Source organism: Amphibalanus amphitrite, unplaced genomic scaffold (assembly GCF_019059575.1).
Source record: "Amphibalanus amphitrite isolate SeventyFive unplaced genomic scaffold, NRLGWU_Aamphi_draft 000539F_arrow, whole genome shotgun sequence".
NCBI classification, from domain to species: Eukaryota; Metazoa; Arthropoda; class Thecostraca; order Balanomorpha; family Balanidae; genus Amphibalanus; species Amphibalanus amphitrite.
Genome location: NW_024882033.1, coordinates 38869 through 65909, shown reverse-complemented (window position 1 = coordinate 65909; position 27041 = coordinate 38869). Strand labels below are relative to the sequence as shown.

General features: G+C 46.5%; 1 protein-coding gene and 1 long non-coding RNA gene across 2 annotated transcripts; one reads left to right on the top strand and one right to left on the bottom strand.

The window, feature by feature from the left end:
* The first annotated feature begins 5453 nt into the window (after positions 1 to 5453).
* On the top strand, positions 5454 to 7970 carry LOC122393530 (protein mab-21-like 2). Its single transcript, XM_043389686.1, has 2 exons — positions 5454 to 5460; positions 5577 to 7970. The coding sequence occupies exon 2, from the start codon at positions 5583 to 5585 to the stop codon at positions 7167 to 7169; it is 1587 nt and encodes a 528-aa protein (XP_043245621.1). The 5' UTR covers positions 5454 to 5460; positions 5577 to 5582; the 3' UTR covers positions 7170 to 7970.
* A 2889-nt stretch (positions 7971 to 10859) lies between these two features.
* On the bottom strand, positions 10860 to 11934 carry LOC122393507. The gene is made up of 3 exons (XR_006258706.1): positions 11865 to 11934; positions 11182 to 11268; positions 10860 to 10892 (listed from the first exon to the last, which is right to left on the bottom strand). It is a non-coding gene; the product is annotated as an uncharacterized LOC122393507 (long non-coding RNA).
* Between the last annotated feature and the right edge of the window lie 15107 nt (positions 11935 to 27041).

Sequence of the window (27041 nt, the reverse complement as noted above, 5' to 3'; positions counted from 1 at the left end):
CATTTTCATGTTCAGGAGGTCAAGGAGCATCATTACTGAGATTTTGAACGAAATCGGAGGGGTCCGCCGAGCGTGCATATGCAACACCTATGCAATTTGAATGTGCATGGATGCGCATATCTGGAAAAGTTCTTGACGGCGTTCAAAGGAAGTACCATTTTCATGTTCAGGAGATCAAGGAGCATCATTTCTGAGATTTTGAACGAAATGGGAGGGGTCCGCCGAACGTACATATGCATCACCTATGCAATTTGAATGTGCATGGATGCGTATATCTGGAAAAGTTATTGACGGCGTTCAAAGGGAGTACTATTTTCATGTTCAGGAGGTCAAGGAGCATCATTCCTGAGATTTTGAACGAAATCGGAGGGGTCCGCCGAACGTGCATATGCAACACCTATGCAATTTGATTGTGCATGGATGCGTATATCTGGAAAAGTTCTTGACGGCGTTCAAAGGGAGTGCCATTTTCATGTTCAGGAGGTCAAGGAGCATCATTCCTGAGATTTTGAACGAAATCGGAGGGGTCCGCCGAACGTGCATATGCAACACCTATGCAATTTGAATGTGCATTGATTCGTATATCTGGAAAAGTTCTTGACGGCGTTCAAAGGGAGTACCATTTTCATGTTCAGGAGGTCAAGGAGCATCATTCCTGAGATTTTGAACGAAATCGGAGGGGTCCGCCGAACGTGCATAGGCAACACCTATGCAATTTGAATGTGCATGGATGCGTATATCTGGAAAAGTTCTTGACGGCGTTCAAAGGGAGTGCCATTTTCATGTTCAGGAGGTCAAGGAGCATCATTCCTGAAATTTTGAACGCGAATCGGAGGGGTCCGCCGAACGTCCATATGCAACACCTATGTAATTTGAATGTGCATGGATGTGTATATCTGGAAAAGTTCTCGACGGCGTTCAAAGAGAGTACCATTTTCATGTTCAGGAGGTCAGGGAGCATCATTCCTGAGATTTTGAACGATATCGGAGAGGTCCGACCATGTCCGACAAATTTGCTTTATGTGTGGCAAATTCGAATATCCCTTGTATTTAACTGTTAGCTGTATGAAAGAGGTTTTGACGCTTTTTTTACATTTTGGTACAGCAACGCCCCTTGGATTTCAGTATATTGTTTTTGTAGGAGGAAGTGCGAATGTCCATCATAAATATAAAGCTGTCACGTGTCAAATAGCGCCAAAAGGTGAGAAAAGGTACATGACCTTGAACGACCTTGAACTTTAGATGCTCATCCTGAGAAAACTATGGGACGGCGTTAAGAACAAAATAGTTTTTTGGGATCAGCGCTTATGTTTACATCAACTCAGGAGTTTTTGAAAAATTTGGAGGGGTCCGATTTTTCCAATAAGGGTTACGGTCCAGAATATGTTAGCAGTAATACAAATGTGAATATTTTGAGAACCACTTGACGGCGTGAAATAAAAACTTGATTTTCGCAATCAGGAGCTTAAAATCTATAAGCTGTGCAATTTTGAGCCAAATCTGAGGGGTCCGCGAATGTGCACGCGAATCTGAATGTGAATATAATGCAACTTTATGCACGTGTTGTTGGCACGTGTTTATGGCGCGGCAGCTGGTAGTTGGCGGTGTTTCGCATGGTGTGGCATCACTGGCGGATCCGGGGGGGGGGGCACGGGAGCCTGAGGTGCCCCTGACAGGCCCGTGGTGCCCTTGCTAGACCTGTGGTGCCCCTGGACCCTGGCAGGCCTGTGGTGCCTCTGGCGGGCCTAGGGTGCCCCTGCTAGGCTGCTGATGCCCCTGGGACCTGACAGGACTGTGGTGCCCCTGACAAGCCTAAAGTGCCCCCAACAGGCCCGTGATGCCCCCGACAGGCCCAAGGTGCCCCTGCGTGATGCCGTGATGCCTGCGAGGCCGGTGGTGCCCCTGCGAGGCCGGTGGTGCCCCTGCTAGACCGGTAGTGCTCCTGGCAGGCCTGTGGTGCCCCTGCTAGGCCGCTGGTGCCCCTGGGCCCTGACAGGACTGTGGTGTCCCTGACAGGCCCAAGGTGCCCCTGCAAGGCCGGTGGTGCCCCTGTAAGGCCTGTGGTACCCCTGCTAGGCCTCTGGTGCCCCTGACAGGTCCATGGTGCCCCTGCGAGGCCGGCGGCGCCCCTGGCAGGTCTCTGGTGTCCCTGACAGACCTGGGGTGCCCCTGACAAGCCTGTGGGGCCCCTCACAGGCCCGTGGTGCCCTTGCTAGGCCTGTAATGCCCCTGGCGGGCTGGTGGTGCCCCTGCTAGGCCGGTGGTGCCCCTGACAGGCCTGTGAGGGTGGTCATGACCCATGTGGCCCCCCTTGGATCTGCCACTGATACATAATATATTGATTTGTAAAGGCGTTATGGCTTATGCAATATGCAATTGCAGGCACTTGGTATCCCTCACTTATCCCTCATTGGGGGCTCTGGCGGGCTCCTCAGGGCCCACGTCTATGTATCTCCGGGAGCCCTAGACAGGCTCCTTTGGGTCCTTTCAGTCCACTATAGCATAAGAGGTCTCCATGCGAGTCCTATACATCTGAGGACGTACCTGACGTCTGAGGTCTGAGGTACCCAACTGCAGCTCCAATGGTCTCTTACACTGGCGGATCCAGGGAGGGGGCATTTAGGGCCATGCCCCCTTCCCAGAGGCCTAAAGTGGCCCGTTTGCCCCCTCCCCCAAACGATAATGAAACATAGTTCAATCAGTGCGTGGCCCAGGAGCCGAGTTAGACAGGTGGTGTTTTACCACCTCCCGGCCCGCAAAGGGACCCAAGCACTGACTCGAAGCGGGTTAACTGGTCGACAAAAGCAATGGTAGGGTAAGGTGCCTAATTAGCGACCCCCTTAATTTGAACCGTCATTGCTCACGCTCTGTAGGTGCCACTGTGTTACTGGCTTGATTTTCGGAGAGATCGTTCATTTTTCTATTGAAATATAGTCATTTTCTGCCCCAATATTCACTAACTTATTTGTAGTGAGCATTTTGGCAAACCATTGCAAAAAACGCTAATAGGGAACTCTTCCCGATTAGCGACCGGGGAGGGTCGCTAATAAGTCTATGGGTTTCCCCATATTAAAAATGGCAAAAAATGCGACGCCTGAAAAGATGAAATATGATCTCAAAAAAAGGTAACCTATACGCAAAGCACTCAATCACTCGAACAGGAACGTTTATCCAACACATTTACGTAAGTAAAAACTGATCACGTGATGCACCGAAGGCGAAAAGAAGGCGGAAACCCAAATTTTGGGGCTATCTTGTATGATATTCGAGATCCGCGCTGAATTCGACACCCCTGCAGTCGGTGACGACATTTGGCATCCCCTGCCACACATTGTAAGCTTCAGCAACACCTCATTTTCATTTCTCTCTTTTCCCCTTTCTTTCCCTTCTTGAGCTATTTGCGACCATGTCAGGCGCAAATAGGAAATATGAGTTGCGACTTATTTTTAGCCGCCATGCTGTGCACAGTTGAGCGATTCACTATGGGAAAACGGCAATCAATTAAAAAAGGAATGTCGATTAAGAAAAAAAAAGGTGCATCATCCTAATGTGCATCGCTTTTCGTCAGAGAGGGCCCAAACACATACGTTTTGGATAAGAAACTCGTCATTTTTATTTAAACTCATCTGAAACGTCCCACCAGAAACATCGACGACCGGAAAATAATTTAATTTGATAACCAAAGTATGGCTGACCTTTTGACGATGTTTTTACCCCGTTTTCTCCTGCCAGTTTTTCTGTAGGGAGGTAGGTCGCAAATCGGAAAGGGTCGCTAATTAGGCACCTTACCCTAAGTGTTTACAAAGTAATACAAAGGTATGGGTCGGGTGGGCTACCATTTATATATTTTTCTTTTTAGTTAAAAAAAAAATATTCATAATGTCAGGGCTGTGACGAAAAATAAGTGGCCTAAATCCGATGAGAAAACAGGATTTGGGGTACCTTTGGCTGCTGCATGAGTTAGCCCCCCCCCCCAAACGCAAGCCTGGATCCGCCAGTGGACCTGTCTGTGAGCTACACAGCCAGCTCGGTGGACAATAGTCGGTGTCAAAGAGCTGTAGTCCAGCGATCTACAGTCATTCAGTAACAGAACCGTCGATGTCGCGAACTAAAATTAAACGGTGCCAGTAAGCAGCTAGTCTCGCAAATAGTCATGAAGTCGCCTCAACCGTGAGGCCCATTATAACTAAGAGCCACAAGCTGTTGACGGCAGCGGGACATAGTCCATTGAATGACATGAGCTGCACAACACACAGACACACCACAAGGTGTTTCTCCTTATCTAAAGGAAGGGGGAGGGGGGTCGAGGACCGTGATGATCGATCTGCCGCCGTTTAGACGGGATGTAAAGGCTGCATCGATGTGGCGAGCACGTGGACCTGCTACTGAACTGTGTGGTGTCCCGTGTGGAGTTTGCCACGCTGTTCGTCAGATCCCAACTGGAAGACACCTCACCGGAACGATGACTGCTGAGCACGCCGGTGCTGCAGAGGCTCTGCAGCTGGACCACTTTGAGCACTGTGCCTGTCTCCCGTTCGGAAAGCTGAGGATAGTCAGCCGCTCGATGGAGGGCCTGACGAACGACTCCGAGAATGGGTCTGGTCCATAGGCGGCGGAACGGGGAGGGCACCGGGGCACCGTGCCCCCTTTGATTTTGGCATTTTAACATTAGACCTATGGGCGTTGCATGGAAAGAATGGGACCAAAAGTCGGTAGTGCCCCCCCCCCCCCTTACTTGAGGGTGTTCGGCCGCTACTGGTCTGGTCCTTCGGTGACCTCTGACTCGGACCGTGACCTGATGGTCGGGCTCGGACCGGTACGTGTTGGGCGGTGGAAGGCGCTGGAGAGCTTCCGTCGAGTGACAGCACCGTCAACGACCCGGTGAGCAGCAAGACGCCGAGCAGACTCTCAGTGATAGCTACCGAAAATCCTGGCTTCGTGTTGCTAACGTGTGAACGGCAGCACGGGTGTAAGCACGACACTCCAAGGGCGTTCTCGGCACGCGACGTCAGACAGTTGATGGGGGAGTTCTGTCAGCTCGGGGTGTGCACTGCGACAGAGTTTACATCCGCAGGACCTGCCACCTCATTTGAACAAGAATCGAAAGAAATCATCAACTTCACAGGAAGTGACTCTGACATGGTTCCCTGTCTAAGGAGGGCGGCCTGCTGGCCTTCTGATGAGTTCTTCCAGCGGCAGCGTTCCTGTGACTGACCTCCAGCGGCCGCCAGGCAAGACGTACGCCGATTCGGCGTTCACTTGGTGCCGGTCGACTTCCATAGAAGTCCAACAGAGTGAAGCCTCTCGTTTTGGTGTGCTTAGCTCCCGCAACATAATGGCGGACTATACCTACGGGGAATACATCTTGCGATGTCTGGCGTGTATAAGGTTCAAATGCATAAAAGATGATAACAGAAAAATAGAATATTTACTTGTTATCGCCCATTTTTACATTCTAAGGTAAGTGTAAACCAGTTCAATATTGGAAATAAGACACATATTACATAGCTTGTCTCTGCGTTGTCTGCCAGCCGAACCACATATTTTTCTGCGTTATCACTCTGTTTGTTCCTCAGGCGGCCATGGGTAACCTGTTGAGCCGCGCCGTGGGCATCGCCTCCCTGCAGCCGGCCTTCGAGGCGCCTCTGACGGACGAGGAGGTGTTCTCGGCGCTCGCTCGTGTGTTCCGATGGCGCGAGCAGCTGCTGGCCATCGGCGGCGAACAGCACGCTGCCTTCCAGTACCAGCAGCTGCTAGCTGCCGAGCTGGGCAGCTCGCTGCAGACAGACTGGGCCTGGCAGATGAACGAGCCGCGCATGACCTGTTCCCCGGCGGACGGATGCTCGGACCAGGGCCCCGGGGCGCTGCACCTCGAACGATCCTACCTCTCCGGCAGCTCGCGTGAAGGCACCGAGGTACACATTCACGAGGTGCGGGAAATATCTGACCTCAGTCTGGAGGAAGCGCTGTACACCAAGAACCGCGAGGAGAAGTCCTACACCGAGCAGTCATCGGACATTGACATTATGTTTGAGCTGGCACCGGTCAGTGTGTACAGCGAGGAGGACCCTCCGCCAGCCCACGCCCCGCCTGGCGTGGTGGTGGTGCAGGAGTCGGCAGGGCGACCCGGCTACGTCCTGCTGCGCCATCACCACAGCCGCTCGTGCCGGCGGCCGAACCGCAACTTCCTCTCCGGATACACGGTGCGCAAGAGGATGGAGCTGTTCGGAAACGCGCTGCAAGACGCTGCCAAACGCCTCGGCATCCGCGTCACCAACTTCGAAGTCGGCGGCGGTCCGGCCTCCTGTATCGCCGTCGACGACGAGAACAACAGCCGCATCGACCTGGTGCCGTGCGTGCCGTGTCGCTGCTGGCCGAGCGAGCAGTACCGGCGCCGGCGGCGACCCTCCGGCTACCCGGACGCCGCGCTTGTGGCCAGCCTGTGCGCGGCGCCCGCCTTCCTAGTGGTGGCCGGCTCGCAGAGGCTCGACAAGGACGCCTGGCGACTCTCCTTCTCCCGTCACGAGACCATTCTGCTGCGATCGCTGTCACATGAGCAGCGCATCTGTCTGACCCTGCTGAAACACTGCAACGTGATGCTGGGCCACCGTTTCTCCAGCTACCACCTGAAGACGGCGCTGATGTGGGTATGCGAGCAGCGCCCGCGAGAGCTCTGGACCTGGGACCGGATGCACGAGTCAATGACTGCCGTGGTCGACTACCTCCTGGAGAAGGTCTCGCGCAGCGACCTCCAGTGCTACTTCTGGCCGGAGATCAGCCTGATGGCTGGTTACGGCATGGACGTGCAGCGGGATGACGTCCTGAACCTGAAGCACGGTATGGCGCTCGCCGCGCGCTACATGCTGGCATGTCTCCTCGACTCGAGTGCCGGTGACCTCTTCCAGAAGCTGCTTGGCCACCACATGAACGGAGAAAAGTTTTACCGGCACTACTACCGCGACACACTGCGTCAGGGCCTGAACGGTTTCTCCATGCTAAGCTCGTCCAGCCGGCCCGGGATCGACGCCAGCCTCTGGTCGGACAACTTCCTCAGGGTGTTCCAGTGGGAGAACCTGCCGAACCGCTGCAGAAAGAGCAGCTGGTTTGCCGAACATGGACTCGGCACGGACAGCAGCGAGGAAGGTCAGCAGCCCGAGGATGGCTGGTGAGAAGCCCAGTGCCAGCTGGTGAGAAGTCCGAGACGGTTGGTGAGAATCCCAGGCACAAGCGGTGTTGTGCTCGGGGACGGGATGTGAGAAGTTCGGGGACGGTCTCTGAGAATTTTTGGAACAGATAGTGATCAACAGTCATGTGCATGGATCCGAGTGATTGGTCTATGATCTCAGTGGATCTCGAAGCAGACTGTAGGCTAGGATCAATGATCCTACCGGATCCGGCGTGAAAAATTATCCTGGATCCGTGATCTCAAAGGATCTGACGATAAACCAAGAACATGGATCTATGATCCGAGTGGATCCCACCATGCACAACATTTGAAATCAGGTTTTCAAGTGCCTTTATGTAATAAGTGTCACAAAACTATGGATTATGACGTGCAGTCACATAAAATTACTAAAACAGAACGTTTGTGAGTTGCAGCGAGTGATTTTTTGGGATTTGTGTTGACAAAAAATAAATGAGGATCTATGATCTCACTGGATCTCTAAGCAAAAATTGGACTCGGATCTATTATCCTTACGGATCCTTCGATAAATTAAAGAGCTGGATCTATGATCCAGACGGATCCGAGATCAGAATCCGTGGGATCAGATCCCAGATCCATTTTATCGGATCCATGCACATGCCTGCTAGGGAATCTATAGAATGCCTGGTCGGTCATGCATTCTATAGAATATATGATTCCACACATTGCCTGTGACATGTATACGTGATAATAACATTCTATAGAATGTCTGATTCCACACATTGCCTGTAACATGTATACGTGATAATAAAAGTGTCACCCTGAATCTGAGCGGATGATCTGCATGAGAGAGGGTGTGGAGCCGATTTTGATCGCACCTTAGTCTTTTGTGTTTCACATCCTCTAAATGCGTTTTTACACGAGTACGTACTAAATTCCGCATCAGAAAGCAAATGATGCAAACAATTGTCTATGTAGATGGATATCTTGCAGTTCGTCGGCTTGATCGCGCGGTATACAGCTTCTTTGACCGTCCTTTGAATGTATTTGAGTCATGTACCGAAATTAAATCCACTCATTTTTCCGGTCACATACAGTTTAACATGATACCGCTTTTCGAAGGAGGTGCTAGCACCTTTGTTTCTTTTTAACACTCCAACGTGCACTCCCGTGCACATAGGCGCGGGAGCCGGGGGGGGGGAGGCAGTGGGGGCAGCTTACCCCCCCCCCCCCCAACTCCGGGGCCGTGGGGGCGATGCCCCCACAACTTTGAGACGGAATACCGCACTTTTTGCAAATATATATATATATTTTTTTTTGTTGAAAAAGCCAAGGGATGAAAAATAAGTGGCCTAAAACCGGTGAGAAAACTAACTTTGGGGGTACCCTAGGTCGATCTCAATTATGGTGTGCCCCCCCCCCCGTCTGAAAGTAGTTCCCGTGCACCTGACGCTGACGGTTGCCGATGCCCACAGGACAAGCACAACACAGTTGATAGATGTTCATTTCGGCAAGAAGGCAAGGAACTTTTTAAGACGAGGTTTTATTTTTATTCCTAAAATAGAGACATCACATCACAAAGTGACATTCAGATGGTTAAAATTCAACTCATATGACTCATATCTGTTCTTAATTCAATCTGAATTAAGTGGGCATTACTACCATAAGTTGCCACCACGTGCTCGTACTTGATATAAATTTACCTTCTTATGGCACGTGTTAACACATGACATGCGTTTCATGTATCAATATACATATCAATAGACACCCGGAATGACCTTATCTCACTGAAGAGACATGTACGCTTCACCCTTTCTCAAAACACAGCTCCTCATACAACGATGATCATATGACAATAATGACACATACTATAACGCCACATATAGACATGGTTGAAACAAGTACACAAGGAATCAAGTCCTATAGGATTTGATTCACTCGGGTCACCGATGCTTTGTTCGCGTACCACTGCTATGGAGCAGACGCGCCCGCCGCGCCCTTCCCGGCCTGACAACAGTGCAAATATGATACAAATGTGACATATGAACGGCATGACGGGGATAGCTCTCATCTCATCCGACGACACTGTCATACACTCGACCTAAAGAATGTCATATCATATAGACACCGTGGAGCGGCTATTTACACTGATAGCAGGATATTGAGTGTCTCAAAATTAAAATTCTTATTTCTGGCACCTACATGCGTGCGTCTAGGTATTGTATACCTATGCGCACATGCGTACAAACGTGCCTCCTTATCATGCCTTCGGCGAAGCTACATTCCTCAGCGCTTATACCAACACATATCTAAAAATGCAAGGTGTTTATAAAATGAATATAATGTCATGAGTCAGCCTGGTTATTGATTCACCTTTTTTTATCAACGCAATCATTGATTCATGCGATTTTTCACCGTTCACCGTTCGATTCCTTCAAAAAATTCGGTGAATCGATACCTTTCGATTCAGAGAATCAAAAAAACAAAACAGGAATGATTCACGTTTGCTTCAGCCAAAAAGCTATTGAACGATTCTTTTTTCGATTTGATTAGAAAATAATCCTGATTCAGTGATATATGTATTTGTTGTGTTCTTTTTGTTGTCATGCAATTATCATCACATGACAGTAGTCATGACATTTGTGGATAATGAACTATGTTCACTTCACAATTTCTTTTTTAAGTTCATTAATCTTTTTTTTTAATCGGCCCTGATGGCCAATGCCGTTTGATTCAATCATGGCTTGTGAATCGATATCGAACAATCTTGACGGTGAATCAAATTTTTTTGATTCAACAAATTTTGTTTGATTCAATCCAATTGAATCAATCACAGGTGAATCGAATACCAGTCGGATACGAGTGCATACAACATTAAAGAAAGCTCACAATAAATATGTTTCGTCCAACAGTTAAAAATGAATGAATAGGTACCCACACACTGAGATGGAAAGCAACAGTCGTTCGTGTAAGATAGTCATCTGACCGCAATTAGACTGTGATTTAATCAGGCACAGACTTCTCTATATAGAGAAGTCTGTGAATCAGGTAATGGTAAAATGCTTTGTGCACTAAATTGTACCGTATGTAACATACAACCAACCAGCATCATGCCGGCTCGCTACATTCATATTACTTATCAGACTTCGCATCTAATTTATGCATCACCATGGAATGACAAATGAGGTACTTTTTTGATAAACTTTGTAAGTGAAATAGTGATCATCTATTAATAAAACCATTTTGTATTTAAGCCATTAGGCTAATTTAGGAAAAATAACAATTTAATTTGTCTGCTATCCTGGCAATTCTATTAATATTTCGATGATTCTTCATCGACCCTTGAGTCGTTCCTTGAGCCTCACTTCTATTTCTTTAAAGTTAGGTACCTCTCACCCTCTCTCCCTCCTTCCCTCCCTCCCTCCCTCTCTCCCCCTCTCTTCTCTCTCTCTTTCTCTCCCTCCCTCTCTCTCTCTCTCTTTCTCTCTCTCTCTCTCTCTCTCTCTCTCTCTCTCTCTCTCTCTCTCTCTCTCTCTCTCTCTCTCTCTCTCTCTCTCTCTCTCTCTCTCTCCTTTTCTCCCTCTCACACATTGACCGGGTTCACGCAGCCTTCGCCGACTCGCTTCTGCGTCGAGATTCCGTTCAGCTGCAGCGGACTACTCTTCCGAAGCGGGGCAGGCCGCGGAACCGGTGCCGGAGAGGCTGAACAGCTGCTGGCTGAGACCCCCGGCGTGGTCGTCAGAGGGGCCTGGAGACATACACACCGTATAGTTAGAACAGTGGAGCTTGCTAAGCGGGTGAGCAAAGTGCATCATTTCTGAGAGTGGCAGCGCCTTAGCTAACGGCGACGAAGCTCTGGTAGAGCTGATGTGCATCAACATTCGCCAAAATTCATGCATTTAAGCATAGAGGTATATATTGTGTAGTGTTTTTATGTATATGACAATTTTAGGACGGTTTAAAGCATTCAAAACTGTTGCACAAACTCGATCAATGATGAAGTAATTATGAATACACCCTGTGGCGGAGCGTCTTACCCGGAGGCTGGAGCCAAGCTCAGTAAGCTGTCCGTTGGAGCCCCGGTAGATTCTGTACTGAGACACCACGCACACTATGCACCACAGCTGAAAACAGCGGGGTAATGTACGGTGTAAGTGCGCATAAAAACACAGAAGTCGTGGTAAAACGACGACAAACGTAATTGCATAGTGAGAGAAAAGAAACGTTCAGAGGCGTAAAAGTGTACGAGTTGAAAACGTCGAGAGGTATGTAACGTTATGGTTTGGTTTGGCGATACATGGCTACATCACTTTGAGAAGTGTTATCACATTGCCACACTCATGATCCCAAGCAAATAAAGAACGGTTTACGGACGGGGACGACAAATCCTGCAAATGATGTTCGTTCGATGATTAGCGACGACTTTTAGTTATAAAATCGAGGTCATCGCTGAAAATGCGTGTCGCCACTTTAACCAACTTCACGAACAAGTGCGTGTTTAGTTCACTGCAAAATGGGGACATGCGCAGGATCGTAAGTTGTCGTAAGACTATCTTCCGCCCATGCGTGATCATTTATAAACTGACGTGGGTCTTTTACACAATAATGTGATCATTTACGCTCAGACGCAATCTTTACGCCCAGACGTGATCATTTACGCACAGCCGTCATCTTTTACAACCAGGCGCGCAACTAGCGAGCACCTATCGTCGCTACTCACGTTGATTGCCATTGTCATGAGATCGAGCAGCAGAAGTGTGGCCGCGGTTCCGTCCACCAGATGACGGGTGAGCTGGAAAGCAGAACAGTTTTTAGTGTGCCGTTCATTGGTTTACAGCCTGAGTCTGCCGTTCATTGGTTTGCAGCCCGAATCCAGTATCGGCAGTACATGTCCATTGTTTGTCGGTTTATGTGAGCATTTGCTGACCGAAACCGACCCTTTTAGGTTGTGTCTGCTTTCAAAACACATCATAATTCTTTACGCTAGCTTGTAATAGACGATACGCGAGTGCAGATGTAAAATTTTAAAAATTAAATGAGACCTTAAATCTTAATGATACATTGTACAGTGTACTGCTGTCAGATATTTATGGGTTGTTACAAATCAAGAAACATAATTGTAAAACATATCTACAAGTAAGAAAATATATCACAAGACGAAACGTGTCCATATAGGATAACTTATTTTGCTACATCTGAACAATTAACAAGAAAGATAAATCATTCATACATAACCGATCTAGACAGATCATTATACGATACATTACCGATCATTACGTGTGTGTAAAAACCTTTAAAAAAGTGATACTGAAGTAGAAATTACCAAGTCCTGGACGGAGATGCTGATGACGGCGACGAGGTCGGCGACGATGGTGGCTGTTAGGGTGCAGATGATGGGGACCAGCAGCCACGCGCGTCCCTGGGGGGACATCACATGGGAGGCGGTCAGAGGGGCGAGTAGCGAGACGTGACCCTAAGGGAGGTAAAATAGGGCCGTCAGGGTGCAGATAGTGAGGACCAGCAGCCACGCGCGTCCCATGGGGGGGGAGACATCACATGGGAGGCGGTCAGAGCGGGAGGAGAGAGAGAGAGAGAGAGAGAGAGAGAGAGAGAGAGAGAGAGAGGAGAGAGGAGAGAGGAGAGAGAGAGAGGTAGATGAAGGGAAAAAAGAGATAAAGGAGAGACGAGAGACCGAAAGTGACAGAAAGAAGAAAGAAAAAGGGAGATAAGGGCAGAATAGAGCAAAAGAGGGAGAGAGAAAAGAGTGATATGACGAGAGTCTGAAAATTCATTGCGCTGGTGTCGATGTCTTAGTCTAGTTCCTCGCTGGGCTTCACGAGTATACTCAGCAGGGAAGTGACGTGAAGTGGCGTTCAGCCAATTAGTTTAAGTGCCCCGTAAAGCTGGAACTTGTTCCTTGAAGCGTGTTCATGGAAGTTCGTGGAATCACACTGGACAGTCGAATTGATAGCAATTTCCGATCTAATCTACATCTTCAGATAGAACATTCTACTTTTATATGGCACGTCACCCACATGAAAATGTTGATCGGAAACCTTTCAACAGTATTCTGACAGAGGGTTACTGACGTCAATGAAAATATATCTTTCAAAAGAAAATACGAAAATATCTCAGTACGCGTCAGCATTTGGACACCTTTCTACGTCACTCCATCCCCTTTGAAATGCCCTTCGACGCCCCCGTCTGCGTGGCTAATGGCAGATTATGAGATCAAAGCCGGAGTTCCATTAGGACCCTGAACGGGCGAGCAATGGAACGTACGGTTGTACGCTGCAGCAGCTGAATGCTGTGTGATGTCCAGCTGATAATAAACCCAGACCAAGATCAGACATCGAGAATGCTGAAGTCGCCCTCAGTAGTCTCCGAACAGTATTTTCGAACCAAAAGAAGTTGTATGAAAAAGACGTAACCCCAGAACTGGACACACGCATATAAAACTTTTTTGTTAAGTGAAGAAGAAATATTATTCGAAGAATAACCGAATTAACAAGATAAGAAAAAAAACATGGGAACCGAAATAGTTTTAGGCAAAATATTTAAGAGCTCAATCGTAAAATTACATGTATTTGTTTGGGCGCTTGCATGCAATTTCATGTCCAACTTATGCATTTGCACATGCAACATTGATTTAAATCTCACCTTGCAAAGTCCCATGAGGAGCATGCCAGCAGAGATGATACCCAGAGTGAAGAGGGTGGCCATCATCGCCAGCAAACCTGCCAACGGACGTCGAGAAACCGTGAGTTTTAGGCGAGAGTGGACTGAGTTTATTAACGTGTAATAGCTACTTATCGAAGGCTGCAGGATGTGAATATCTTGCAGCCAGTCGTTGCTCCGTCAAGAATCATTACCGACTTTTTGCTGGGGTCGTGACTGTTCAAATGCTTGAAGTTACATTTTCACAGATTAAATTCAAATTTCAAACTTGTACCATTTTTATGCATAGTAGTGTGATGAATGGTTGGCGGCGGTGGCGGAACGGGCGGTTTTATAAACGTCTGGCTAGTGGCTAGCCAAGAATGGATTCTGGAACGACCCAAATGTCGGGAACAGGAACGGCGAAAGCAATCGGGCATCTCAGTCTCTCCAGCGCTGCCGAAGCGGCACGCTGTAGGTAGCTGCCGCTCTGTTACTCAACAGAATGTGACAGCGCAATACACCACATTAAAGCTACTGAGGAATTATGGAAATAGAGCTTGAACATCCTAAAACGGTGTGATTACGCTTTCACATAATATACCTTACGTTTTGTTTGTCGTTGAGCAGCTTGTGAATAACGACATTTCATGAAACATCGGAACATGGCCTGGGATAGGAACAATCCCGTAGGAACGATGACAAGGCCTTTAACCCTATTCCTGGCGGGGGGGGCCTCAGGAGCCCCCCCCTGAGGTTTTTTGGTCATTTCTCCCAAACGCGTTGAGCTAGGAAGCTCAAATTTTCAGACTTTTCCTAAAAGGCTTCTACGCAACATGTCTGAAAATTTTGAGTTGATCTGACCTCAGGTCAGGTCACCAGAGGCGGTTTGGTGACCCTACCTCAGAAAAGTTTGCAATCACGCCAGAGCTAGAGTTTTTGACCGATCAATTTCTTCTCTTCAGGGTTTAGTTAGGGTACCAGTATGTGCAATTTGTATATCTCGGAATTTTGATATCGGTGACCTAAGGTCAGGTCAATTTCGCGACCTCCCCATTATAAGTCAATGGGGGAAAAATCAACTCCCTGTTTTTACCACTAAAACGGGTCGGAATGGCCCCATATACCATACATGACTTCATATACGATCAACCTTCACTACCTTGAGGTCTGTTTTGCTGTTGGGCAGCTGTGAGGTCATGTGACGTCATCAAAGGTCACCAAAGGTTTTTGGCCAATAACTCCGTACAGGAACAAGATACAGACGCGTGGATGGTCTCATTGTGTTCAGCTCGTCAAGACGCATCGAATGATATACATGATGACCTCGAGGTCACGTGACCTGAGGTCAACCTTCGACCTTGACCTTTCGAGGTCAACATATATATCATTCGATGCGGATTGACGAGAGGATCACGATGATGCCCTTAGTTTGTTCCTATCTTGACTAATTCGAAAGTTATTCGAGAAAAACTCTCTCCATATCTAGCGCCGCCATTTTGACTTTTTCGACCCCTGTGACGTCATCTTTGACCTGACCTGAAAATGACCTTAGTAAAAATTGTAGTTCTTGACCGTGCGTATCCGATGCCGTTTACCGCTTGTCGCTATCTTGCTTCGTTCTCGAGATCTCAGGGGGGGGGGCCGAATCGGCCCCCCCCGCCAGTTTCTTGTCCCGGCGGAGCCCGCCAGGAATAGGGTTAATCATGGTTCATCGAGCCATTAAAAAGTTGTCAACAAGCCACAAAAAGTAATCAACTACGAGGCTTTTAATGCACACTCACACCTGTCAAATGCTTCACACATCTTTTATTGAACCATAAGTCCGTGCGCTCTCACCTATGGTCATAGTGTCGACTGGAGGCAGGTCCGGACGGGCAATCATCTCATGTTCCACAGTAATGAGGCCCAGTACGCTGATAGTCAGCATCACCAGAAAATATATCTGAGACATAGAAACACACGTCAAACATTTGAGATTTGTTAGCGGGAAGTCGACTGGGAATGAATATCGGGATTGGCAAAGAGGAATGTAGTTACATATACCTGCTCAATATGACTAGCAGGATTCCAGGCACCTTAACAACCGCGTACAACGGATAAAATCATATGAAATCTCGTTGCTGATAATAAAAATTACAAATGTATTATCTTATTAGAAAAAAAGGTATTTACTTACGCATGTGTAAAAAGCGACGCAGTAGCTTGCCGAACGAACTGAGAACAGGCCGCAGCAGCACGTGTTGAGCATTGTTGGCTTTATATAGGACCGGGACGGTCCTAAAGGAGGCTCTGACACGCAGGAATGGGGTGTCAGCTGTTCAGGTTGGCGTCAGGTCACAACCGGGTCAGGTCACGCGGGCGACCTGAGCGTCAATGGAGCGTCAATGTTGTCCTTCTTTGTGTCGGGTAGCCGATCAGTTGTGGATCTGAAGATGTCTACTGGCCAGAAGAGCTCGTGGGAGGCGACTCCAGGATGTTGCTCGTGAACGCAGACCTGTGGACGAAAAATTTATGTAAATCACAGTGGTGAGAACGATAGGTGAAGATGTCGCTCTCTAAGCAAATATACACGGCGTCCTTTGCCATTACCAGCTGATGGCATAACGTCTTTCACATTTCTACAACATTCTAATCAGTTTTCCTTCTTTCTACCGGGTCGTTTTATTCTATGGCTCCATTTTTATCGCTCGCCCAGCGTGGTTTAGTTTTCTGAGCGCCAGCTCACTGGACCTTTTCCTGCTGGTGAGGGACCGACCGAAACGCTTCAGCGCTCTATAATTGCTCCAGACGGGAATGGTTTGCGGTCGGCAGCAGTGACCGAATCACGAAACGGATGAACTCAGTGAGCGAGGAAGGTCATGTGGAACTATTTGGAAACCAGTCATAACTCAATTACTCGGCTTGAAAATCGTGGTATTCTAATAAACAATGCCCGTTCGGATGACTGCACTAATTAGCCGTAGGATTTGACAGCGGTTAGACGTTTGTTTTTGGCTGGAAATACAATACACATCGACGTTTTGGGTTTTGCGACACTTGAGCGAGCGTCATTTCAGAGAGCGACATTGGAGCGAATCCTTTTCAGCGATTATCAATTTAAGCGATTGACTTTTTCAGCAACGGTGAAGTCGACGAATTCAATTACCGCGAGTATCAACTAAAGCGAGGACCAGAATCAGCGAAACCAGATTTAGCGAATATATTGCTGACAATGGGAGACCAATTGAGCGAATACAATTACAGCGAAACCGAACTAAACAAAAATCGATCCCTTGACACTTTGGCAAGAACAAGTTTTACGTGGGGAACTGAAAATTCATGCTGGAGAATTTCACGAAAACCAGCAAGAGCAATATCAATCTCTGAACAAAGTTTGATTATTACCATTGGCAAAGAACAGGGGGTGAAACTGAACCACCAACAGTTTTGAGAAATGTAGCGTGAAATTGGAGCTCAATGTACACGTATTTAGTACCTTTGAACCTGAGATCCGCCATCCAGTTCCGGATAACCATGCGCCATGAGAAATTTCGGAAACATTTGTGCGCTCGCAAAAGTTAGAAATGCACCATTACGAGAGGATTAAGTGTTTCGCTGAACATAACATTCGCTCAAATAGAAGTCGACGAACTAGATGACGCTGAAACATAGCTTTCGCTAAAATTGATAATCGCTATATTTGATAATCGCTTAAATTGATAATCGCTAGGTTGCCAATCGCTAAAAATGGTTCAATCAAATGACGTTCGCTCAAATGACACTCGCTAAAGTCGCTCGCACCGGACGTTTTGACGTCTCATCTACAATACTATACGTATCATGATACAATTTTTGATTCAAAAAGAGGCATGAATTGAAATCCAAATATTGTAATGTAATAACTAATAAGAAAAATGTAGCATCGTCTTCGTTGTTATCAACCGAACGCAACAATCAACCGTTCTCGAAGCCATTCCCAAAACGCTCGCATCTCAACCGCAGACAGTTCTCGTTGAATTTTCTTCCGTCCGTGTTGGGATGCTCGTTGGTGTGTTTTTATTCCCGTGTGTAACAGCCCGATGCTACATATATGTAGATGAATGCACCATTTGCCGGTCTGCGGGTGGGCCTTTTGACTGTTGAGCCCGCGCCACGCTTTTCGAAATGAAAGCTCTATTTGAATATCTCCGGTGTATTTCTGCCAGCCACAGCTCAGCCAGACATTGGATCCTTTTTGCCGCGCAGCCTCTGCTATAATAGCGGAAGTTCTCGCTCTCTGCTTTTGTGCAGCGTCGCATACTACAGTGGCAAGATGTTTTCTCCCTTGCCAAGTTCTTGTTGCTTGGCTGCGGGAGCACTTTTGCATATGATCCGCATGCAGCAATGTTTGAGCAGCCTCTACCACATACCATTTACGATACACCATTTACCAACGATATACCATTTGGAGTATAATCCAAATGGTACTTCGTTCTAGACTGAAGTAAGGTGTTTTCATCTAACTGAACAAGATACATTGTGTAGACACAAAGGTTCATTTTCAGCGTTGACAATGAAATGACGTTTCGACAGTTACGTTCATCATGTCTAGCTGCCATGGACCTCTAGTGTATACCACATCGAGAGGTCGATGTAAATATAGGTACAGGTCTCGCGAGTTTTAACTTTTAGCGGTAGGTTTGCACCTAGCAAATTTAGTGTACTTCATGCTATTTCTTCGTCGTCTTAAGCTTTTAAGTGTTGAAGATACGATCGACTTGTTGGTTCACAAGCCGACCATGATCGTGTAAAATGGCTTTATCGTAGATCGATTAGTTTCTGAGATATAACCGGAAATGTAAAAGTGCAAAACCTACCGCTTAAACTCGGGAGACCGTACCTACTCCTATTAGCTGTCTAGCGTGGGGCTGATATTATCGGCAAGTACTAACGACATTTTTTTTTTTTTTACTGACGACAATTACCCTGACGGCAATTGGTGGAATCATAGACCCCTGCATACTACTCAATGTCTGTGACGACTAAAACTGCCTATAACGACTTTAATTTTCCTTAATAAACGAATGCTCTGAAAACAATGGAACTTCTAAGCACTGCTTGTCTGTTGGGCTTATGTTGAGTTGCATGGTTGCATTAGACTTTAAAATGGTATATTTTGGACAGGTATGTAGTAAAGAGCCTGTAGCCTACGAATATATTCAAGAAACAATTACATATAAATAAGCGGACCGCTTTTGTCTATTAAAGACTTATTCGGCGCTTTTTAAAAAATTGCTTCTATATTTTAAATGACAATGCAAAAATAATTTTCTAAACCTGTTTTTGCCAGAACTTTATGGAAACGTCTTTCTCGTTATTTGTTATAGATATTTGTCGTACCGTTAAGCCGCATTTACCTAACAATGCTTGTACCCTATCGTGAGCCGGGTTGTGTCGTTGGATACCTGTGCGCGATTTCTTTTCTATCGACTTTTCATAAAAGGATGGCTTTATAAACCACTTAAGTGCATGATTCAAAGGAGCTTTTCTTTGCAACTAACGGCACTGAAATCCGGGAGACTAAACCCGGATGATAAATTAACATTGAACAGGCCAAACGAATGAACATTGAGAGCGTAATACATAACGATTTTGTTTTTGAGCGTAGGCATTAAGTCTGTCTGTAATGCGCATTTAATTGGCTCTCCTATCTTGTGTAATTGAATGTTTAACATACCGTTGATAGGTATAATTATCATTTTTATTACTTGCGATAAATTCTCTTGCTAACTTAGGTAATAACTCCTTGAAGTGATCAGAGCAGGCTTAAGTGACGGTTCAGAGCGACTAAAAATGGTCATATTCATTATTCAACTGTATAAAAAATAGCAATAAGCAAACGATTACAAAATCCTGTTTATTTTATTGGCGAGATGTTGAATCCTGCTATATTACCAATATATTTTTTCAAAGCAGACCGTTTCAGTCCAAAGCAGTGCATTCGGAATGCTATAAATGATGGAGTGTGATAAAATACTTACAGAGAGCATATCTTATTTCGAACATCTCGTATCACTTGAGAAACATAACGTTTTACGCACTATACCGACACTATTGTGGTCGGCTTTTGGATATGGGAGATGCATCGACATTTCTCAACATATTAGTTTGAGGTGTGGGCTGTGGGTAGGGTCAGAAAACACGACCTTATCCGTTATACAAAGACCAGATGAACGTTTACACGCTTGGCGGAGCCGGCACGAAGCTGCACGGACCACGGCTTGTCAACTTTGAGTCAGACTGCCATCGGTCGCAGACTCCTTGGTATCATGATTGTGTGACGGGCCGGGGCCGATCCGGACTAATTTTTTAATGAATATCTTCGAAGGAAGTAATTTTGACAACAGACATTTTCGAACCTGTGCTGATTTCTTCAGTCATGTTTACTTATATCCAACAAAGGTTAAAGATACATTCAGTCGTAACGTCCAGTCGTATTTAATTCAGTCGTAACTCGTACGTTGCGTTATTAGTCGTATCTTACGCTATTACATATATCAGTAAACGACTGATATGATTGAAGAGCTAGATCACTTCCGTAACTACACGAGGTATACTAAAAAAACTGGTTTGGTAAAATATCAAAATGATTCAATGATTGATCAAGCCTTTATGACCCTCGTACTTAAATGAGCTCGTTCGTTACCTCTTAATGAATCTTTTTTTTGTCGCTTATTTACCATGGCCGTAGAACCCGATGGACCGATACATATGTAGGCGTCCTTTCTATAAGACTCATGACTGAATATTGTTGAATGTGTTTCAAAGTCCGATCTCTTCCCGATGAATCCAACACACTCAAACATGCTGCATTATGCCGTTGCTATAACAATCTTACGCAAGTAAGGTATTTCGACATAAAACAACATTCATTCGCCTGTGCAGGTGCAGTGCTTATTGCGACTGCCTAACCACCTAAGTGTCACTATATTACAACGTGTCCTGCAACGCATCACTGCACTCATCGCCTTCCCTCATTACACTCACCTGCTGACAGCCACAGTCGCACTGCTGAGTTGACTGCTTGTGTCACCCTCGACACAGACCCCCGTCGGCACACCGGCTCACCCCTCGACCACCGCCGACACTCTGAGACGCAACGTCGCGCCCGACGCTGCCCCGTCGCGCCCGACGCTGCTCCTGTCGCGCCCGACGCTGCCCCCGTCGGTATCGACATCGACCCCGTCGGCCGGTGTCTGCGGCAGTGTAGTGTGATCCATCGTGTCCACCTGAGGACCCCTTCTCTGCCCTGTGTGGTGAGGCTGACAGCGAACGGAGGACCCGAATGGTGGGCTTTTCGCACAAACGGTCCAACAGCCGTCGGCGTGTATATCAATGTGTGGAAGCGTGGCATTGTTGCGACTTACGTGGTGCCTGGTCGGTCATGACTCATGAGAAGGAAATCATTCGACGTAACATTTTACGACTAGTAGGTAAACGTGCTCTTGTGGTCGTTTACCCATGGGTATGGGGTTGGTATATGCACAGGAAGTTACAATAAAATTCAGATACAGCCTACAGGATGTCCGGAAAAGGTTTATCCAAAGAATCTTTAATAAAATTTGCATTTTTATCTAATTCGTTTGAAAGTTACAAGATCTTTAACAATGCAATGAGAAGTAAGTAGACAAAGTTTCATGCGAATCGGTTGTGTTTAGCAGGAATGGCGGCACCAAGATTAGGGTAGAACATTACTAGAACGGGCGGCACGTCAAAAATCGTACGATTTTGGCGGCAGTGTGCATCCCGAAAAAGTTTCCATGTGAAAACGTCAATGCCACTTTTACTTCAGGATCGATCCATTTCATTTTCACACAGTGTTATCCAAAGAGCATGAGAAGTAAATAACCTAATTTGAAGCGCATTTGTCGGGATAGGTGCACTGAAAAGAAATGGCCGCTTAACCCTATTACTGGGGGGGGGGGGGGAGGCGAATCGGCCCCCACCTGTAGTTTTTTTTACCTACTCTCGACGGAAAACCACCCGCGCCCCAATGGGGGGGGGGGGCGGGGGGACTATTCATAGCCCCCTGTCGTTTTTCTGCAGTACCTAACTTCTAAACCGTTCGACAACGACATATCGGCGCGAAACTTTCAGTACCTTCGGCTGCATCAATTTAACACCATGTGTCAAAATTAACTTTCAAAACTTATATTTTCATCTTTTTTCCAAAAGTGTTTGACTTTAAAACCGGCATACAAGACTATGTCCTGAATATATGTGATAGAACACATGCCCATAATATACTCTAGCAAGTTTTTGCCGGATATCTTCAAAATTAGCCAAAAAATCTGCCCATCAAACCTCGGTGGTATTTCTAGAGAACGCGGAACGCGGTAGGTCTCAAGTCACTGTGGTGTGGACTGTGGAGATAAAAATTAGAAGAAGCCTGAGATCATTTTTCTCCTGTCTTACCTTCTAAGCTCTACTGATAATAAATTTTGTGATGGAAAATTAAAACTTCATTTCATATCTGGTAGCTCTAATATGGAAGCCTCTGATGTCATGGTTCATGGCGCAGCATTTACAAATAGCAACCGGCTCCCAGTGCGGCTCCCGGTGGTTCGCGTTCTTGGTGTGTTTATGGTGTCAGTGTGTTGGTGTTATTGTGTGTTTGATATTGATATTTCAAGTTCAAGCGGTTCAAGCAAGGTTCAATTGGTTCAAGCTTAGTTTGCAGCGAACAATCAAAGGTATGTTATTTTATTTATTTATCCCGATGTTCAACACACATTTCTTGCTTTGAAGTGCAAGCTCAACATTAGGGATCAAGCCATTCATTTCAGCACGCTATTTCATGATTTGTGGTTCAACTTCGTCTATATTTGGAATTTTTGGGGACATAGTCAATGGCAAGGCTCTGCCAGGTTATTTTTAGTCCTTAAATTTCGACTTCTTTGTAAATGATATCTGTCTCTTTCTTTTCAGGTCATTTGCTGTCGAAACTGGGTTAAGGTAAGTTGAGTGCACAAGACAAAGTTTGCCAAGTGCTTGGGGCAGGCTTTAGCAATTTGAATGGTCTTTGAATGGAAACAAACCTGTAGTAAGGACATTTGGGCAAACGTTAAGATACAAACCACATGCGAAAGACTTTGTGATGCCTGGAATCATATTCTCCATGTCAGATTTCATGGCCTGAAGCCAGATACACAACCACTTAACCTAAAAATATTTGACTAACCATTGCTTACAATCTATTCATGCAAGCAACTGTTTCCTTATTCCCAGGTAGGCAAAAGTCAGTAAGTGAGGTTAGGTGAGGTTAGGTTGTTTTAGTTTTCATTAGGCTATATTCTATTTTCAATCTATATATTCTTTCTATTTGATGGTCACAGTACAATTCTGTCATACTTTGCCTGCATGGCGCATAAACATAGAAATGGAGTCGGTAGTGTAATCTTGTTTTCGAAATACGGTTGGTATAACTGTGATATTAAAAATCATTGTCCATTTCAGCATTTTCATGATGGTTTCCATGTCATTTAGCATGGAGAAGTAGATTCTGACTATAGAAAATGTGTGTTTTGATAGGCAAAGGTCTTGAGGATCACCCATATTTGTGCTGGTATTGATGCCTGATGGCTGATGGTATCATGGGAGTATCATGTATTTATTGCTAAGCTAATACCTATCATGCCTATGCTCAAACAGGTGTTTTTACCCCACAAATCTGCCACCCCTAGTTAGGTGATCTTGATCCCTTCAGCCTGCTGTCTGTTGCAGCCCCAATGCCAGGCTGGTGTGGTGGGCAGCAGATTTGCTGTACCAAAACATACACAGTTCCTTACAATCCTCTACATTGTCCTAGATGCCTTTGAATGAAATTAGGTAGGCATGTGTTGCTGTAGCTGAGGTCTGATTGGTTTTTCAAGCATGAATATTATTAGTGTCCATGCTTAACATGTTGTTAATCCAAAAATTATGCTAATTTGATAGTTTTCATTGCTGAAAACATGACCAAAGCTGCACACATTGTTATTTATTTATGCCCTTGTGTATCAAATGATGTGGAGTGGCTTTCTCTTTTTCGAATTACAGTCGCCACTTTGAAGCCATGGTGAAGGAACTGGGAACATACATATGTTTTTGCTGAGCTACATAGGTTCATTAGATCTCAGACATGCATGGATCCGTATGATGGATCTACGATCTCACTGGATATTGAAGCAAACTGCAGGTTAGGATCAATGATCCCACTGGATCTGGCATAAAAAATTAATCTGGATCTATGATATAGGATCTGACGATAAACCAGGAACATTGATATATGATCTGAGTAGATCCCACCAATCACCATGCATAACATTTAAAACCAGGTTTCCAAGTGTTTCTATGTCAATAAGTGCCACAAAACTATGGATTATAACGAGCAACTACACAATATCACTAAAACAGAGCGTTTGATTTGCAGCAAGTATTGTTTTATGTTTTTTTTTGTGTTGACAAAAAAGTGAGGATCTATGATCTCACTGGATCTTAAGCAGAAAAATTAGACTCGGATCTATGATCCCTATGGATCTCTCGATAAATTAAAAAACTGGATCTAGGATCCCATCGGATCCGAAATCGGGGTCCGTGGGATCAGATCCCAGATCAATTTTCTCGGATCCATGCACATGTCTGCTAGGTCTAGTTATTGTATATGTGATGAACTTATCTCAGGTAGGTGCTTATGGTTTATGAAAGTAAGAGCCCCCCCCCCCCTAAAAAAAAACATCAAAGGATCTCAGATCGCACTGTTTCCCTACGATAAGATCGCTTGCAGTGTCCGAGGTTCACAGTAGCTTTGGGGTCCCATCGTGGTCTTAGCTGACATCACACCGATCGTGGGCTCAGGAGGTCTCGGAACTCGGAGGGGGGGGGGGGGGTCATATGGACCCTGAATCCCACGGCCACTACCACAACATAATCTGCTCTTTTCATCCCTAGTCGGACTCGTGCGCGACCAAATATTGTCATTCTTATTCAGGATTGAATTTAGCGTCTCACCGAACACAACTGGAAGGAAACAAACGTATAATCTTGTGACAAGCAAAATGATAGCATGCCTTTAGCCAAGCAATGTCGACACTCAGATCCCGGATGGGCAAGTGGGCAAAATTTCGGCGACTCTGACTCTGACACCAGCCCGACTCTGACTTCGACTCTGTAGCCCTGTTTATGACAATGACTTTTGTGACTTACGGACCATCTGTTATTCTGTTCTCTATTGTAAACCATTGAAGTTTCTGAGTTTCGTGTGATTAGTGCTCTTAAAAGCACCACTGCCATTACCGTCGGCCAATGACCTTGGCTATGACCGTCCGAACTCTCAGCAAACGCACACGTAAACAAACGGAGCACAAAGGACCGGCCCGGCCATATAATTATTGCGTCATCGCCCGACCCAGCCGAAATTCCGGCCTTGGATGACCTTGAACTTGAACGGCAGAGGGTTCGTCCGGAGCGGGTGGAAAGCCCCGGCTCTGCTGCTCGTGCCGCCGGCCACAGGGGTGCAGGGACGGCCGGCGACCCCGCACACAGAGGAAAGAGACCGGGGCTCTGGGGAATGACGTCGGAGAAACGGCATGTAATTGCCTTCGCAGGGACAAATGACTGCTACTTGGAACTGACCGCAGGGGAGTGGAAGGTCAGAAGGGCTGGAGTGGGAAACTCGTCTTAGGCAGTTCGAGTTGTGGGGCTTTGCAGCGCCAAGGCCGAAAAGGGATATCGCTTCTCATTGAATGACATTTTCTGTAGGTAATGGCTGTTGAAAGGTCGCTAAATTTGTCTTTTTGTCGTGTAGTATTTGTAGCTTAATATTTTGGCACCCGCTTTTGCTTCTTTTTTGACATCTTGCATCGTTTGTTTTCGTAGTACAGTCGCAGTTTGTTGCTCTCTCTCTCTCTCTCTCTCTCTCTCTCTCTCTCTCTCTCTCTCTCTCTCTCTCTCTCTCTCTCTCTCTCTCTCTCTCTCTCTCTCTCTCTCTCTCGCCGTCTCATCGTTTTCTTCACCGCTATGAAAATCAAATGCCTCACAACGCTGATCACAGCGTAATTTCCGCTTTTCCGTCGATGCATTGATATTTCTAACACGAACCACTGGCTGCACTACAAGTTCAATATGCAATATGCACTTCAACCCTAGCCTCCCATCCGGATTTCGATCTCATGTCCAGCACTGAATGCGGATGCAGTCTGCTGTCGGCTGTGTTGCCGTTATTTGAGGGATCAGACATCGGTAGACGTTCGATCAGATCACATGCGCCGTTATGCGGCATTGACACTTGGGGTATAGTGACTCATCGCTGGGTGATCCTGTGGGATTTGACAGGTTTCAGCCAGGTGTGGAACTTCCTATGCAGGTGGTGGGCACTGGGCAGCCGCCCCACCAACTTGCTATTTTCCCCCACGTTTTGCCCCACCAATTTTAGCTCATTTGTAAGACTTTGTTGCTTTGCAAATCAATCTTTTTCTCGCATTGAAGACTGAGGAGGTTTCAAATGTCTGTGTACTCGTAATGCCAAATATTATTCTGTAAGGATAGGAGTTAGTTCAATGTTAGATTTTATTCACCTTGACAATTAGACATTATAGGTTTGACGACTTTTTGCCCCACCAACCTCCCCCGAAAAGCGCCACACCCATTTTCGGTCAGTATCAGATGTGTAGCACAGACAGTTTGGATATGCTAGTTAAGGTCTTAAGCTACAATTTTCTTTCAAATTATCCTTCAACGACCAGCCATCTTTTTCTGGCTGGAATGACTTTCTAGGTGGATGCAGACATGCTGCATTATCATACCTTTGCATATCTCCTAAGCAGGGCTGCGGAGTCGGAGTCGGAGTCGGAGTCGGTCGGAGTCGACAGTTGTGACCGGAGTCGGAGTCGGAGTCGATTTTAGAAACCCGAGCCGGAGTCGGAGTCGGAGTCACCGAAAATCTGTCGACTCCGCCGCCCTGCTAGGTCTGCGGAGTCGGAGTCGGGAGTTGGAGTCGGTCGGAGTCGACAATTCTGCCCGGAGTCGGAGTCGGAGTCGGAGTCGGAGCTGGTTTTTGAAAGCCGGAGTCGGAGTCGGAGTCGCCGAAAATCCATCGACTCCGCAGCCCTGCTCCTAAGTAATTGTTAGATCCAAGTCGGCGGACTGAAAAATGTTGTCTGCTATGATCACCCAACAGAGCGGACCGGTGTGCGGGACGGTATGTGACAGCCTTCAGCGAACGTAGGACTGCGCGCCTTCT

Bases quoted from the DNA above. Each gene is read 5' to 3' on its own strand.
- LOC122393530 (XM_043389686.1), top strand. From the start codon at position 5,583: ATGGGTAACCTGTTGAGCCGCGCCGTGGGCATCGCCTCCCTGCAGCCG.